Below are 18278 nucleotides of genomic sequence, written 5' to 3' on the forward strand. Positions count from 1 at the left end.
TTATTATTGTTGTTGTTGTTGTTATTATTATTATTACTATTATTATTATTTTTGGTGCTTGAATTTATACAACTGTGGCCATGGAAGTGATTGGAACACCTGATTTTGGTTTTTTGGACGGGTGAGTGTATACTTTTGCCAATATAGTAAGGAGAAAGAGGAAGAAGTCACAGATACCACAGGACATTACAGTAGAACTTTTTGTTTGACAGTCCAGCTCTGGGTGACAAATATATGGTGCACAACCACGTGACTCTTCATTTCGTCTCTGGATTGGAGCTGCAGACAAGCCTCTTGTCACCAGCGACGATCCTCTACATCAAGATCGAATCATCCAGTTGATGACTGAAAGTGTGAAGAAAATAAGAGTCTTAGGGGTCATTAAAAACATAAGACTGCTGGGATAAACATTGTCTTTACAAGTGTATGTAAAGTTTTGTCCACGACAATATGTGAAATGTTTTTGTATACTGTATGGTAAAAAAAAAAAAAAAAGTAATTTGTAGTAAAACATCCAGTATTATAGTATGCCATCAAAAATGTCATAATATAGCATGTAATCCAAAAAAAAATTAAAGCACAATGTAAAAATGTTTCAGTGTTAAGTTTAAGTATACAGTTGAAACCAGAAGTCTACATACACTGTATAAAAAGACATAAAACCTATTTTTTCTCACTGTCTGACATTAAATCAGACTAAACTTTTCCTGTTCCAGGTCAGTTAGGATTTCCAACATTATATCTACTTGCTAAACACCAGAATAATGAGAGAGAGTTTTTTATTACTTTCTTCAAAGTCAAGTCAGTCTTCAAATTTTACATCCATTTATCCATTATCTATACACCGCTTAATCCTCGCTAGGATCACAGGGGGCTGGAGCCTATCCCAGCTGACTCAAGGCGAAGGCAGGGGACACCCTGGACAGGTCATCAGTCTATCGCAGGGCTACACTTAGAGACAGACAACCAAGCACACTCACATTCACACCTATGGACAATTTAGAATCACCAACTAACCTCAATATGTTTTTGGACCTTGTGGGAGGAAGCCGGAGAACCCGGAGAGAACCCACGCTGCACGGGGAGAACATGCAAACTCCACACAAAGATTCCGGTGCCCCCACCAGGACACAAACCGGCAACCTTCTTGCTGTGAGGCAACAGTGCTAACCAACTGCGCCACCTTGCAGCCCCAAATTTTACATACATTTCCTTAATATTTGTTTGCATTGGCTTTAAACTGCAGGACTTGGGTCAAACGTTTTGGGTAAATTTTCTACAGGACTGAGATCAGGGTTTTGTGGTGGCCACTCCAAAACATTGACTTTGTTGTCCTTAAGCCTCTTTGTAATTAATTTGGCGGTACGCTTGGGGTCATTGTCCATTTGAAGACCCATTTGCACCCAAGCTTTAACTCCATGGCTGATGTTGATTACAATATTTACACCTAATTTCTTTCCTCATGATGCCATCTATTTTGTGAAGTGCATCACTCCTCCTGCAGCAAAACGCACCCACAACATGATGCTGCCACCCCCGTATTTCACAGTTGGAGGTTGAGGGGAAAAGAAAAAAAAAGGTCATGTCTTTTTATACCGTGTATGTAAACTTCTGGTTTCAACTGTATGTAGTCAAAAATGTCATACTAAAGTTTATTTTCAAAAAGTCCTAGTATTGAAATCAATAACAGTTCATCAAAAATGGTCCTGATCCGGTACAAACCAAATAGTCAAAATACAAGTTTATTTTCATCGCCATTTGCTGCACCCTGTGATGCTCGCTCCTCGGTTTCAATTACACTTAGTCACCAAACATGTGAGGCACTCACAGCACACATACAACCTCTGGGGGGGTTGACCATGGAGTGTATGGAGGGTGGGGCCGTTTGAGTGGGTGGGACTGCTTGGGCGGCCCCACTCCCACCACGGCATGGTTACTGCTCCTCAATTTTAATTGCAAAAAAACCCCATACAACTCACTTACATTTATGAGCAGGGAAGGTGAGGGAAATGGGGTCCTCTCACACCCCTGTGCTCGGGGTGAGGGGTGGCTGGGGATGGGCGGGTGGGACTGGGTCTTGGGCTCATCGTTCTCTTGTCCACCCGGGGTGTTTCTCACAAGGCATGGTGGGTGGGTTAAGGGTGGCGTGGATGTGTGAAAGCAAGTGTTGTAAGATTGGAGGAAAAGGCGGATAAAGGGAGGCCTTGAACAGAAACACCCGGACTCGCTTTTTATTGTCATGGGGGACTTTAACAGACCAAGGTTGAACCTAGAGCTACCAAAATACAAACAGCACATTAGCTGTCCCACCAGAGACAGCAACACACTGGACCACTGCTACACTGTTATTAAAGGAGCATACCACTCTGTTCCCCGGGTGGCTCTAGGACACTCTGACCACTGTCTGGTCCACCTCATCCCCACATACAGGCAGAAACTAAAATCTGCAAAGCCTGTTGTCAGAACTGTGAGGAAAAGCAGGAACTACAAGCCTGTTTTGACTGTACAGACTGGAGTGTTTTTGAAGTTGCCAACAAGAACCTGGATGACCTGACAGACACTGTGACTGCGTACATCAGTTTCTGTGAGGACATGTGTGTGCCAACCAGAACCTTCAGGACCTTCAATAACAACAAGCCATGGTTCACCAGCAAACTGCGGCAGCTCCGTCATGCCAAGGAGGAGGCTTACAGGAGTGGGGACAGAGACCTGTTTAAGACGGCCAGAAACGCACTGAGCAAAGAGATCAGAGTGGCTAAGGGGAGCTACTCTGAGAAGCTAAAGAACCGGTTCGCAGCTAACGACCCTGCTTCAGTGTGGAGAGGCCTTCAACACGACACCAGCTACAGGAGACCATCCCCCCCTGCTGAGGGTAACAGAGACCTGGCCAACGACCTGAACTCCTTCTACTGCAGGTTTGAGAGGGACACATTCACACCCCTCCCCCTCCACAGCCCACCTCTCACCCACAACACAACCACACCAACAACCGCTGTCACACCTCAGTCTGCACCCCAAACTGCCCCCCCGTCACACTCACAGTGCGTGAAGAGGAAGTGAGCCACCTCTTCCAGAGGCAGAAAATCAGAAAAGAGGGTGGAGTGTGGGGGGATGGGTGGGCAGGGAGGGAGGTAGGACATGGGTGGATGGGGAAGGAGGGTGGTCAGTGGATCCCTGGTGTCCGGGGTGAGCGCCTGGGCATTGGGGTGGGTGCTGGCCCATGCCGGGTGGCTGCCTGGGGTAGCCTTGTCCTCCCGGGCTCTTGGTAGGCCTTCTGCCTGGAATGGGGCGGTGGGGGTGGCTCTTCGGCTCGTGTGGCGGGATGGCTGCTGATGGCCCGGGTCTTGGGGTTCTCCTGGTCTGCATCTGTCTTTTGCAGGGGCTCGGTTGCCCTCGCATGGTTTCACTCGCATGGCTGCACTCATGTTTGAACACTCCTTACCCCACACATTCTGCTAAATGACACTGCATTGTCCATACTGATATCTACCTTTGTTTGCTTTGTTTATTTCATGTATTTGTTTCTTCTTACATATGTGGTTTGCTTTTGTTGTTTTTTTCTTTTGTGTTTCTTTGCCTAGTCTCATCAATGTGTACATGTATAGATCTTGCTGCTCTGGCAATCGTTGAGATTCAGGTTTTCTCAGCTTCCGCATGTCTTGCAGGTACTCTTGATGATTGTCGGCCCTGTTTTCCCACAAAAGTCGTCAGATCGTCTCTGCTGTGTGTTAGTACAGGTGTAGATAGATTGTGGTGTATTTGTTTTCTTTTGTTTTCTTCTACTTTCCTTTCACGCTTTCTCGCACTTCTTTGGATTGTACACTTTTCTTTTTCCTCTTTCAGGTCCAGCAATATAACATGTAACTCAGTAAGAATCCAACATCCAAAATAAATGAACGAAATAAAATAGAATGAATACATACATAAATAAAGACAAATCAGACCATCAAGAGTGGACTTATATTTGTAAAGCTCCCCTTGGCAAAGTAAATCTGTTCAGCACAACACAGCATTCAGGTCATCATTCTGTTTGCGATGATGCTGGACCGAACACGTAAAAAAAAAACCAAGTTTATTTTCATCGAAAAAAAAATTTAAAAAGCAGGCCCTGAGAATTTGATTTGATTGGTCGTTAAAGTTAAAATGCTTCTGGACTTGGACATTTGAGTTTGTGCAGGAATGTTTATCGATAGAAACTGCGGGACTCGGTTTCCTAGTGAGGTGTTTTGTTTAGACAGTGGGACAAAGTTATACAACTGTCCACTGACTTCACCAGCAGCTGCTGGAGGACATGAAGTGCTGCTCTTTCAGTGTTTACTCAGTTCCTGGAATAGCCCTGTACAAAAACCAGTGAACCACTCCCTGACAAACAGACACTTTCACCTTCTTATAGGGTTATGTCAACCAGCAGATACTCTGCACACTAAGAAATTACAAAAAGATAAAGCGACACTCGTGAAACTACCGAAAACTAAGTTTGAACTGGAACAAGTTACACCTCTATTGTAATATTTAAGCAGAACTCTTTTTAAATTTTTAACTGCACTCAAGGAACATCTTGTGCAGTAATTGTTGCGCAATGAAAAGAACAACAACACAGAGCATTAGGCTGCAAGAGTCTACTTTATTGCAGTTTCACAAGGTGACAAAGTGAAAAATGTTTAACAAAGGCATGTGGACGTGTATGCACCACAGTGTGTCTAAGCAACACAGTATTACAAACAGAACATTACAAATGTTATAAAATAAAGGAGCTTATTTGTTGCATCATCTGCTGTTTTTTTTTTGTTTGTTTGTTTTTTTTACACATTTTCAGTTTGTTTTTTTTTGGTTGTCAATAAAAAAAACATAAGGAAACAAAAACAAGTAAGGCAGCCTATACTACAATGAATAATAATAATATAAAAAAAAAACTAAAAAGGTTGTAAACGGGACATCCTCCCGTCACCTAGCGTTGGTCGTTGGTTGGATTCCCCCGAGGTGTGGTGTGGACTGGAGTGAGATGGCAGGATCAGGAGGAGGTGGGACTCCCTGCATCGCTGCTCTCACTCACCTGCCGTTGCATCACCATCTCTCTGGCAACGCAGGTGATCTGACCATTCGTCACCACACCTGTGACCCCCGCCCTGGCAGAGGCAAAGACAGCGATTAGGAAAGCTACCCCTAACGTATGGCAAAAAGAGTGTGTAGCCATGTTTAGATTTAATTGTTAAGTAAGTTTGAAGCGTCACAATAACAACAACAACAAAAAAAAAAAGAATTTCTTGCAGAAATGATTGCTGTGTTTTGCTACGTTTTGAGAATTTTTAGGTCAAACTGCAACACAGATGTTAAAAAGGCACACCTGTATTATTACCACAGATAAACAGAAAATTCTGTGAATTTCCACATAAAGACAGATTCAGATAAAAGCAGCTGCAGACATATGCAGGCTGGACCACAGTCACTGTAAGGAAGCTGCACCAGTTCACCTCCACCAGATTTAAAGTGTGTGGTACTGGGCCTGGACCAGTATTAAAAGAGACATGATACAGGGGCTGGTGGTGACCGTAATACATACTGTGTGGGTAAATATACTTACTTCTGCTGTGCCTCCTCAGTCAACGGGGTCATCCCTGGCTGCTTTCCAAAGAAGAAACTGGACCACCAGTGGCCAGAGTCCTGCTTGGGGAGTCCTGTGGAAGCAAACAGTGAGGATGTAAGGCTTCAGATCTTTAAAAATGTCAACTGTCTTTTTAACTTTAACCTTTGATGTTTTTTGTTCTTTCAGTGCTCAGAAGAATTCCGCCTCCTTAAGAAGTGTCTCGTATGTCCAATGTGAACCCATTAGGGAACATGTGTCACCTGCATTAGTAATTTGATGTTTTCAACATGCCAGGAGTGCAGTTTAATTACAGCAGCAAGACTGGAAGGTATGCGAGATGGAGTTGCGTGTGTGTTTCATCAGTGACGCTCTGAGGGAGAAAGGATTATGGTTTCACCTCTCAGGACTCGTGTTTGGCTCACTGTCAAACTCACTGTGACACCGTAAGTGTCTGGACAGCTGCATTTAGACACAGGCAGCTATATTTATAAATGCTGTGTGCCACAATTAGCTTCTAGGTCAAGTTAAATAAGTGGTTCCAGTCACCGTCTCTCATATATATTTGTATTTGTATGTGTGTGTGTGTGCACACAATCTAAATAAAGTTAAACTGTAAAAAGTTTAAAAAGTTAAGCTTTAAACAAGACCTTTAAATCATGAACCACTATTTAACCCTTTAATCCTCACCAACAGGTTTGGAATTCATGGTGTCTTCTTTAAAAAAAATAATCATAGTGGTGAAAATGAAAGAAATTTAACTTTTTTGTTTCTCTCTTTTATTTACGATTCATGGCATAACTGTGCTATACTGCAAAAATGACATTTTTGAGTTCTCTACTCGCAGCCATGGTTGTACTGCTGTACTGTACGGATGTTTCTTAGGAGATGTGGGACTATATATTGCAGTGAAAATGAGTCCACAGTGAGAAAAAAAAAAAGGACCAGAACTGTTTGCAGTACAGCCTCTTTCAGTTGTCATTACTACAATATACTTCTACTAGTATGTAAAAAAAATCTCATCTATACCAGTTTTTGTTGTCGTTATATTTTAACCTGCTGGAGAAAGTCAGAAATCCTGTTTTTAAAGCATGTGCACTGAACTGCATGTATGCACACACCCAGTCTCCTCTTTGACCTACTTTCAGCACTGAGGGAGTGTGTCAGTACTTGACAGTTTTATCACCCTGGCATAATAGAAAAATGTGTCCTGCGGTTTAAAAACAGACGTATCGACACAAATCTGAATCAGCACTAAACTGTGGCACCAGATGTTTTTTAGTTAACCTGGATTACAGTTGAACTCAGCAGATACTAACTGCTGATAAGAGTCTTAGCGGCACATGAGGAGCTGAACACGTGTGATGACGCTATACTGACACATGAATCCTAACCACAGAACTGAAAAATGTTGGTTGCCTGTTTAAGAAATACCCTAAGTGTAAGAGGACAGTGAAAAAACTTGGTAAAAAGCCTGATCAGACAAGAAACAACCAGTCCAGGATGACTCAACCACTGTGACTGTGTGGTCTGAGTCAACAGCTGACGCAACCATGGCAATCCTTGGATTACTGAAACTGAAGTGATATTACAAGATCAGTGAGCACTGGTGTGGTGTGGACTAAGACCAGTCACTAACATAAGAAATGTTTTCCAAATCCAGGAAAGAACTTTTGTCTTTTATTACAATCCTTGCTAAGTATGACCTTCAAAAGTGAAACAGTGATAAATTAAGTGATTTATACTCCTGGACCTCAACAGCTCTGATGTGTTTCAGTAAGTTTTCTGGTCACGTTTAAAATTCAGTGGATATTTAGAACTGACATATCTGCTGTGTCTCCCCTGAAATCTAGGCCTATGTTGAAACTAACAAAGCTGTACAGAAAGACACATCACATATTATCAGATTGTGAACCCTGAAATTAGCCAACCTCTCCTTAAACTTAAAGCTCTTCGAACTTCACATGAGGATCTAAATTCTGTTCAGAAGCTCTCCTCCAATAACAAGCACCTTGAAGCAAACCGTGAATATCTGGCACTCACCTGGATGATGAGGGATGACCTCCCCGCTGTACTCCGAACTGCCGCAAGAGCTGCTGCTGGACGTAGAGCCGATGCGCCCTGAACGAGGGTAGAATGGGCAAAAGCAGAATTAAAGAGGTGATTCATTTGAAAAAGGTTAAATTTAACAGGTGAAGAGGAACATGTCTCCTTTATCTGGAATCACTCTGCATAATTCACCCAAAGGGAGACCTTAATGGTCTTACGTAATATCTCTCTGTTCCAAAAATGAAACGGACAGAGGGGGATTCACGGGGCCCGGAAATTAAATTCCATTTTGCTCTGGTTATATAACCATAGCTGGCGGGGCACCTCCACCCTTTAGATTGGATTTACTGAGACAGGCTTTAACTGTATTTGACACTCTGGGGAACCTAAACACAGCACATACATGCATGCCACCAGAACAATGATGAGAGGGGGCAACTATTCTCCTATCTGTTGTGACTTTGCATTTTAGAGTTGAGTGTGAATCTACATGAAATATACGCACACAGACTGGGCAAATCCGTCTATCCACAGAAAGCTCTAGTCTGACATGACTCAGCATTACTCTAAACTGATGCAGGGAGGGTTACTCCATTCATTACAAGGGAAATGCATCACTTACAGCCATTTTTAGGTGATTTTTTGTGTTTTCTACTTCCTAACTGAATTAAAACTGTAGTCTACCGAAGAAAATCTTTGGTCAACTCAAATCATGTGAACTAAACTGTCGACAGTACAGCAAAAAATAAATTAATCAAGGCTGTTGATGTGATGCTTTTCTCCTCATGAAAGTAAAACAGGTGATTGTCTGATTAACAATGTTTGGTCATTCGAGAGTATATGGACCTGAACTCTAAAGTCCTAAATCCAATTTTTGTTGTAACGAGAAAAATATAGATTTGCTTTGAAATTCAGTCGTACTCACAGATCAAAAGAAATTTCCATAGTTAGTCATGGCAGCATACATTTTAGCAACTTTAATGACACTTTAATGTCTTTTGGCAGCAGTGTAATGGCAAGACACCCAAAAGGAGGAAAGAGTAATCCTGGCCCTGTGCGCTGGTGTGATAAGTGATTCAACAAAGAGACAGACTCACTTCGGTAGTAGTCAGTGGTCGCCACGAGAGAACCGCCTGCTGGAATAGCTGCCATTCTTCTGTTGTTGGTCTCTGTACTGTGTTCTTGATGGAAACCTGGAGAGGAAATACAGCGTGATTAAAACCAGGCTGGGTTGCATCACTCACCAAAGTACAGAAACTTCCCTTCCAGGCAAATTCTCTCACGTGGGTCCAAGCTGGAATCATTACGATTACATTTCAGCAGTTTGAGCTCATGATACTCATTAAATAGATGAATAATTTCTTCATTTTTGTGATTTGTAATCACGTAGAATAAAGCAGCCTTTAAAATTGAGGCTGCAACTAATGTCATTTTCAAATAAGTGGCTTAACACTTGGTCAGTTTATTATTTTTTATTTTTGTATTACCTTTCCATTAATAAAACTCTTGCCATTAATATTATGTTTATGTCTGTGTACTACCTGATTAGGACTTTAGACTAAGATTTTATATTTATTAACTCTGCTGCTGTCTTGTTGTTTTACTAACCCTTCATGAATACGGTGTGTGTCAAATTCCTTTGTGTGCGCAAGCTCACTTTCCAAGTAAAGATTTTTATGATTATTCTGCTCACAATTCACCAATGTACCAATTCAAATGACCAATTTAAAGGTTGTTTCTATTGTCCAAATTAGTGCTTGACACATATTTTAAAAATACTGCCAATGAGCAAAGGTGTGTTTTTTTTTTTTGTTTTTAACATATAACAGACATCTTTAAAATACTGGTGAACCGTTCAACACCAATTATAGGTCAGAAAATTTGACACACACAAAAAGGAGTAAAAATATCCTCTTAACCTCAGCAGAAGAACAAAGGAAACATTAAGACGTGTATAAATTGGTTGTGTCCCATAGTCAAAATGCATAACACAGATAAATGTATATGTTTAAAGAAAAAAACAGTCATATTGTGATCGGCAGATATTGCAATCACGATTCAGCTTCAAATGTGTCCGGGAAACATGTTTATAAGGCCTCTCTGGAGCACAACAATGCTTAAGTCGAAACGGTCTGTTATGACTCATTTTACCATTAAAAAAAATAATGCTGCACCTGTATTTGCAAATTTCGACAATATTCTGATTAGATGTTCAGCCATCTTTGTAAAACGTGAAAGATGAATGCATTTGTAAAAGCAGAGCCTCGTGAGCGGCGGACCCTCGTCGTGCACGTACACACTAGCATGACGTCGACCATGTTTTGCAGGGGTCTTGTTTACATTGAAGTCACTGCAGCAGACCGACATTTTGAAGTTATTCACTGTTACCATAAATAGTGAGAAAAGTGCATAAATCAAGAAAATGCGAATATACCTACATGTTATTCTAACCGAAACGGTTGAAGATTTGTTTTTTTAATTTTATTTATTTATTTTTACATATTTGAGGAGATTTAGCTTCAAGACAAAAACAAAGCCCAACAGTGTTTTCACAACAATTTCGCCGTTCCTGCTTCACTAAGCCACGGCTAAAATCTTGACTGCCGGTATTCTGGGAACGCAAACAGCACCGCAACGACAGCGGAAGACAAACAACACGTCGGTTCTTCCAACCTTTTCAGGATTCCAACCAGAACAAAGACTCACACACAGCAGTTCAGCCCTTGTATAGCAAGTTAGCATCGTTAGCTCGCCCCCTCAACACCAGAGAAACCCCCACCATTTTCTGACCCACATCGTCAAAAGTCTCACCTTTTACTGACCCAGACGTGCTTGGTGTTCAGTAGCACCCAATTCAATTCAGTCGGCGAGGCTGGGGGAGTAAACGCTAGGCGACGGGGCCCATTTGAAAATAAGTTTTGGGTAAATGTAACCCTCCAAGGTCCGAAACCGATATTGACGCTGCTTCTTGTTGCCTGTAACGGTCGGTTCGGTGTTATATAGGGAGGTGCAGTGACGTACCATCAAGGGGCGGGGCGAATTGTATAACCACGCCTACTCCACCTCGGAGCCAAACTTTGCATGAGCAGCATTTTTCTCCTAATTTTGGAGAGACTGATGACTATTTATCAGTACTTTTCTATAAACCTTGAAATAAATATTTAATTTGGCCATTTCTGTTGCATAAAAGGGAAAATTCTATAATTTGAGGCTGAAACTAACTCTTTCTTTTAATGAATCCCTTCAATTTAACGTTAGATTGTACTATTTTTATACTTTCACTTGGTACTCTGCTGTGGAACAATTCCACTTTAGTTTGAGCAAGGCAGGTTCATTTGTATGACACATTTCATATACAAAAATATTTTCTTTCTGTGGCCTTGCTTATAGATTTGATCAAGGTTCAAGGTTACTTTATTAATACCCGTGGGTACATTTGTTTTGCAAGAAAACAAATGATAGCATTTGGCAGTCCTTATCAAAATACACATTGAACCTGACAGGCAGGTACTTGATCAATTGCCAAGAACAAAAAAAAAAGACAAAATAGACAAGAGACAAAAAAGTGCTCAGTAATCCGCTATTCATCAATATAACAGCAAGGAAGTAAAAACACAAGATAAAATAAATAATATGATAATGATAATAAAATAAAATAAAATAATGTTGGTGGTCCATAAACTGTAAAATAAAATAAATCTAATCTAAACTCAAATTCATCATACATCATTAAAAGCACTTTATTCTATATGCCATTTAAATATCTGCCAAAAATAAACAACTTGGACCAATCCTGTGAAAAGCAGTACCTGCTGTGCTCCTCAACACAACTGAGAAGCCACGACTGACTCAGCTGCGACCAACAGTAACATGACAAATATTCAGGTTTTCAAGTAAACTGCAGGCTGTGTTTGCACAGAGCAAAGAGGAGACATAGACAACACAGACTGAGCGGAAACTAACACATACTGGATCAATAAAACAAGTGCAGCATGGCCGAAACACAGTCAACAACAGGTTATCAGCAAGTTCCTGGAAGAATCCAGCATGGTAAAATTGATGTGCAGACTAGTATGAAAAACAACAAGTTTATATAGGCTGAAGGAGAAGTAAATAGTGAAATATTTCTGACATGCTCAGCACTATTGTTTTCCAACAACAACTGTGAGAACTTAAAAAACTTTGTGTTTGTTGATTCCAGTTTTTTTTTTTTAAGTTCTGTGAAATAAATAATCAAAGAAATTAAATTTACATTATTTTTTGTGTCATTTATGGCAATATAACTGTGTCATACTGCATTTAACACATCTTTGAGTTTTATTTACGCCTAGCCATGGTCGCAAGGAAAAATGACTGAAGCACAAAAGAACTGCATGTGGTTCAGAGGGTTAAATCAGCAGCTGAGTTGACATTTTATCGTGTTGGTCAGGTAGAACAATTTGGTGTTGATGTTGTTTTTTCTTAATGTGATGCTTAGTCAACAACCACAGATTGCTGACAATTCACCACATTGAAGTCTTTCCACAGTGTTGTTCAGTCCAGCTGCGGTCTCTATTTAAGGAAACTAACCAGTGTGTGGATGAACGCTCACCAGCCAGCAAGCAGCGTCATCTTGTGGTGAAAGTAAAGAACTGCAGTAGTCTCATCATCATAATAAAGTGGATCTACTTAAACTTTACTTAAATATAAATTTTCTGCTTTAGTTACCTAAAACTGAATTTTCATTTAAACAAATGAGGAGCTGAAAAATGTGATCCTCTGTTGCAAATGAAACGGCCAACAGTAAATCCAAGTAGGAAGGAAATAAATAAAGTTCTATTCTATTCTATTCTATTCTATTCTATTCTATTCTATTCTATTCTATTCTATTCTATTCTAATAATAAGATAATTTACATAACATTAAAAGTGGCCAGTTTACTTTTCATACAAAGAAGTCAAACATGGTCACATCCTCCTAAATTTGAAGATTTTCTACTTTTGAAAAAATAAAAATTTTACTGGCTTCCATTTAGGTAGTTGTGATAAAAATGAAAAAAAAAGTCTCTATTATAAAAGTTTACTCAACTAATTAAGCAAATTAACTCATGATGGAAATATTAATGAAAAACTATATATCGAACATGACTTCACTACTCATAAAAGTAGCAAGATATGTCAGCAGGTTAGGCAAACAGCAATGAAAATACATTTTATTGTTTTATAAATAAGACATTATATCATAAGTTAAGACGATGACAGTTTTTTTGTTTGTTTGTTTGTTTGTTTGTTCAGGTTGCAACATAGACATCAGATGTGGTCGAATTACTATTAGTTATTTATTTGAGGAACTGATTTTTGAGACTTCATGTAGGTGCATATGTTTTCCTGGACTATATAAAGAGTCGACAATCTAAATTGCTATTAAGTAAAGCTCAATAAATTACAAGTACATGTACTTCCAAGCATCATCATTATGTTTTAATATATATTTGTGTAAGTCATTGTAAATAACATTAATTCCGGGGCACACAGTTAGAGAATCACTAGGCTAGCTACTGTGATATTAATGTGGACATGGACTAATAGAAGGAAAGTGGAATGAGCTCACTTTACCCACAGCACAGTGTTTCACATTTTAATTTCACTCTGGAAAACATTTTTTAAAAATCAAGCAATTAGCGGTTTAAATTCTGAAGCCTACAGAGCTGTGCTAATCTGTCAAATTCTAAACGACATGTATAGATGTGTACTAGTTAGAGTAAGAGTTACAGAAATGAAGGGTGTTACAAAAGGAAAAAGTAACGTTGTCGGCAGGATTCGAACCTGCGCGGGGAGACCCCAATGGATTTCTAGTCCATCGCCTTAACCACTCGGCCACGACAACTTACTGTTATCAAGCAAGTACGCCGCGAGGAAATCTCGCGATACCATAAACTGAAATACGGATATCCTGTTCAGCAGTACTAACTACAGTACAATATTGTACTATCTTGAATTTGTACTGTCGCTGCTACAGCAGAGGTATTCATCCCTGGTGGTCTAGTGGTTAGGATTCGGCGCTCTCACCGCCGCGGCCCGGGTTCGATTCCCGGTCAGGGAACGTTTGTTTTGTTCGAGACTGACCTATTTAACGTTTCAGAATCAGCTTTAATGGCCAAGTATGTACACAACATACATGGAATGAGCAAGGAAAAAAATAACAATAAAGTATAATAACTATAAAAAGAAGATTAAAAAAGAAACTGATGATAAAAACAAAATAAGATAAATATATACAAGAATATACATATCTAGCAGAAAAATATATATATCTGTACAGTGGTGCAAAAAGTTACCTAATTTATTCAACTCAGCAATCACAATCAAAGGCCTATTTCACAGCAGCCATTTTGGTAAGGAATAGTAGATTTAACAGGAGCATAATTAATAGCACAAAAATAAGAACAATTATATTGTGGTTCAGAACCTTCATTCATGTTCTTATGTGACATTCATCCCAAAATTGCAGCTGTAGCAAAGTTCAGTTGCTCTGCACTGTCACATGTGAACCTGAACAGCAAATTCAATTTAAATTTGTGGGTTTTATGGTGCCACTCAGCCTCACAGTATACAACACAAAAGATACATAAAGTACACATGTACTGCGATGTTTTATCACAACTTAGGTTGCATTGTATTTTCAGAAACTTAGTAGATTAATCAACCATGTTTAATTTCAATAAATTTAAGGTCACTAAACACCAGTTGTCCCAGTCTGTTTGCCGCAAAGCTGTTTTTAACAATAACGATTCTTTACAAAGCAGTTTTAGAACAAGCGTTTACAAAGTGCTTTGACAGAGAAAACAAAAGCCGGACATGCAGAACCCAAAATAACTATCAAATAAATCAAAAGTGATACAAATGCTTTTACTAACTAACCAATATTATCTGTCATAAATTAGAATTTGGGATAAAATCTACAGAAAAATACACAAAATGCAAAACAGTACATTTTCTAAGTGAATATAATAAACAAAAAAACTATGAACCACCAAATGAGGAAAAAAAAAAAAAAAGTAAATTCTAATGACAGACACACATATTGACCACAAACCACTTCTTCACTGAAAGGAATGCTTTATTGATATCCAAACATATACAACAAAACCAAAAAATGCTTTTAATTAATTCACCATAACCCTCCAAATCTGATCCCTTTTAACAATCTACATCAGCTAGGCCCTGGACCTAAATAAAGCTATAAGTACTCTACTGTCCTCCAGCCTTGGCGGCGGCTCTGAGCAGGCTGGTCATGTGCTGCACTTCCCATTGGCACCTAAAATAAACGCACATCATCCTTTTTGTAAGCATCAGTCTTCAAAAACTGATGTGAAGCTTTCAACAGGCAACAACAACACTGCAAGAAAAGTCATTTATTTCAGTCTTAAAAATTCAGATGTTTTTTTAGGAGCCAATACTAAAATAAATGACTTCAAATGAGCATTTCTTGAAGTGTACGAGAGTTTACATCTTGGCAAAGCAGAGACACGCAGACAGAAAGAGATTCTGTAACAGATATTTAAATATTGGCAAGTTGGTTTTTAACTGATGGCGCACTAATTGTACAAATAACAAATCCTCTCTGAAGTCTTCAAACGGAGGGAAAACATAATAAATCAGCTAACAGAAATATATTATCTACCAAAATGATCAACACAAACATACAAAACAGAACAAAAAAACACACTTTGAATACACTGGCAACAGTTTTGAAGCAGTTTGACGGATAGATGCATTTATAAATTTTTTATTTTTTTTCCCACATTTGTTCACTGTTGTTCAACTTTTTCACTCCGAGTGTCTGTTTGATTAGTTTTTTGTTTTTTTTTAATATATAGGCTTGACATGTCAAAATGTTTAAAGGTATGATTCTAGTCTTCAAATCCCACAATAAAACACCTGTCTAGCAATTATATTTAAAGACAGTGTACTGCGAAACATCTGGCATCAAATTTCTCTCGTTTCAACAGGTGAAAATTATTTTTTGGCAAAACTAAATGCCTTCAGTGTCCCAAAACAAAAAACCTGCAGTAACGGCTCAAGTTGACCAACATTTTAGGTGAAATTTGGCAAGTTGCAGGAGAATATTTGGTAGTAGTGCACTTTTTGTTGTTGGGAAATTTTACCACAACTGAAAAACAAACAAACAAACAAACAAAAAATAGAATAGAATACAACTTCTTTTACAGGAGAAAAGTGACAGTGCTACACAACTCAGGGAACTGTCACCGTTCTTGAGGCTGTATAGGTTTCACGAGGGTAAGAGCATTTTGTGTTAAAGGTTTGTGTTAGTTTGGCCTCATGCAGCACGCGTGTGCGATTTAGTGGCATTCAATGTGTGTTAAGAGGAGTGCGTTTGTTTGCAAATTTTCTGCTACAACAACGAGATGACACATATTGTGGCCCATCTGACTTTAAGGGTGCGTTCCAAGACCCACATCATACAGTACGCCAGAAAAAGATGTCTCTAATGTGCCAAAAAATACCAGCATGTCCTGCTACATCCAGTTGGATTTTGCATGATGAAGGCAAGCATTATTTTCTGGTTAGTCTGACCCACAATCCTCTTAACAGTGGAAAATAACATCACAGTGTGTTGCGCGGGTATAAACAAGCTTGCAAGATGGTCAAAGCTTAAGGCGCAAATATTATGACGGAGTCCAAGTTGGATGCAGACTACATGCAAGAGCAGCTGAAAGATAAAAAAAAAAAGAAAGAAAAACTGCAGGATTTGGAACGCATCCTAAATATCTTACTCCTCCTTCCTTCAATCGAACCAGTCTGTATGACTTAAAACAAAAACAGAACAAACAATAAACGCTATTTCTGTTCTACCAGCGAAATTATAATAAGAGGTGAGCCATTTAAAGTGAGTAAGGCCGATAGAGAAACGTCGACATTCACCAGGTAGTGTACACAGCAAAGCATCGTCATACATTTGTTAACAAAAAGAAGGGAGCAGCAGCCAAACCTGGGTGAGGAGGAAACACAGCCGAGGTAGTTTCTGAGGGTTTGATGGCACTTTTAAATGGGATCGTGCTTATGAGAAGAAATATGAGCTGTAATGTGTTTGCTGCTGTTCGGTGGAGTTCCTTTTTTTATGGTAAATAGTAATAGATTTTAACTGTAGTCGTAGTTTAGAAGTTTTTCGTCACAACTTTATACATTTGAAAGAAATGTTATGCACATGCATGACGTTATCCTCATTGGCTTGCTACATTATTAGCCCCAGTAGCCTCTACACAATCGAGATTTACGTCTGATGTTATGACTTGAATGGAAAGCATCATGAAGTTCAAGTCGAAGGCAGCAGTAGTTTGACTGCGGCAGTCTTGATTGAAACCAGTCGACTGTGTTCCCTCTCACCTCGGTCTGATTCGTCTGCGGCTCATTCATGAGTCAGTCCCCCAACCATTATTTTAGACCACAAATGTACTCTGAACAGAAAAAAACCCAACTCCTGACAGACAAAGAAGTCACATCTGTGAAACTGACCCATAGTGTTTCTTTGTTTTCCCCATTTTCAAAGTTTGTTCAGCCTCCCACTGCCGTTTTTTTTTCCTTTCTTCTTCTTCTCCATCCTCCCAACCTGATTGCTACCATTTGGCAGCATCAGTGACAATATATTTATTCATATATATTTATACATATTGATAAAAGTTATGTAAAAACATTATGCAAAGCAGTGTAAAATAGTTTATAATACAAAATGGTTTTTTTCTGTTTTTACATCCTGGGGTGTTGTTAGGGCGAGACCTTAGCCGTCTTTGCACTGTTTGTACAACTGAGATGAGATATGCACATGCATGTAGCAGGAGGAGATGTCCTGGATCTTGCGCCCCCCCCTCCCTCCCCAACCCTCCCCCAGTCAAACCACTAACTGCAAAACCTGCAATGTAGCCGCAGAGCTGTGAAACAAACTGGATACAAGTTTGAGAAACAGGCGGGGCACGTGCTCACAGTGTGAATGCATCACTTAAGTAGATGATAGTAGTCAGAAATAAGAAGACAAGAATAGTAGATTTAACTAGCATATACACCATTGTTTTTCCTTATGCCTGTAAAATCCTCCTCCACCCTCACTCTGAAGAAATCCTAGCTGCTAAACTCTGAGTTGGGAGTGAAAAACATACACCTGCAGGGTAAATTTTTGATACCAGACTCCCACTTACTCAACCAGTGTGTTAAGAAACCTCAATTTTTTTTGTTTTAGCCACTTCTTTAGCCGAGTTTGTTTAAAAAGGAGTGTCAACTTATTTGGACTAACAAATGGGTTTAACTAGGAAGAACATGGAGGCAGGCGGCAGTGATGTAACCAAGCGAGGTTGGTAAATTATCCAGGTTTAGACATCAACAAAATATTTTTTTTGTCAGCAGCGAGGCAGAAAAGTGGAGGCCATGGGACCAGCGCTGATGGGGCTGGTGGGGAAGAGCTGGCACCTCAAACACCACGAGTCCTTCACTTCTGCCGGCTGCCGTTTACAGACCTCGGGTGGCGATTAGCTGAAGATGGAGGGTCAAAGGTCTGAGCTGACTCTGAGAGGTGGTAACAGTACAGTCTAAGGGTTGTGAGGAAGGTGGCAGCGAGGAGGGCGAGGAGGGGGAGGGGGAGGAGGAGGAGGAGGAGG

General features: G+C 39.8%; 1 protein-coding gene and 2 non-coding genes across 4 annotated transcripts; 1 reads left to right on the forward strand and 2 right to left on the reverse strand.

The window, feature by feature from the left end:
- Window positions 1–4902: 4902 nt before the first annotated feature.
- On the reverse strand, window positions 4903–10615 carry ppdpfb (pancreatic progenitor cell differentiation and proliferation factor b). Of its 2 annotated transcripts, none has more exons than XM_008280011.1 (5): window positions 10453–10615; window positions 8728–8823; window positions 7625–7702; window positions 5582–5675; window positions 4903–5126 (listed from the first exon to the last, which is right to left on the reverse strand). In XM_008280011.1, the coding sequence occupies exons 2-5, from the start codon at window positions 8780–8782 to the stop codon at window positions 5012–5014; spliced, it is 342 nt and encodes a 113-aa protein (XP_008278233.1). In that variant the 5' UTR covers window positions 8783–8823; window positions 10453–10615; the 3' UTR covers window positions 4903–5011. The 2 variants fall into 2 exon arrangements, with proteins under 2 accessions (XP_008278233.1, XP_008278232.1); XM_008280010.1 differs by having other exon boundaries at window positions 10442–10615.
- A 2798-nt stretch (window positions 10616–13413) lies between these two features.
- Window positions 13414–13495, reverse strand: trnas-aga (transfer RNA serine (anticodon AGA)). The gene has a single exon. It is a non-coding gene; the product is annotated as a tRNA-Ser (tRNA).
- A 144-nt stretch (window positions 13496–13639) lies between these two features.
- trnae-cuc (transfer RNA glutamic acid (anticodon CUC)) lies at window positions 13640–13711 on the forward strand. Its single transcript has one exon. It is a non-coding gene; the product is annotated as a tRNA-Glu (tRNA).
- The last annotated feature ends 4567 nt before the right edge of the window (window positions 13712–18278 follow it).

This window comes from Stegastes partitus, unplaced genomic scaffold (genome assembly GCF_000690725.1).
Source record: "Stegastes partitus isolate 25-593 unplaced genomic scaffold, Stegastes_partitus-1.0.2 Scaffold179, whole genome shotgun sequence".
NCBI classification, from domain to species: domain Eukaryota; kingdom Metazoa; phylum Chordata; class Actinopteri; family Pomacentridae; genus Stegastes; species Stegastes partitus.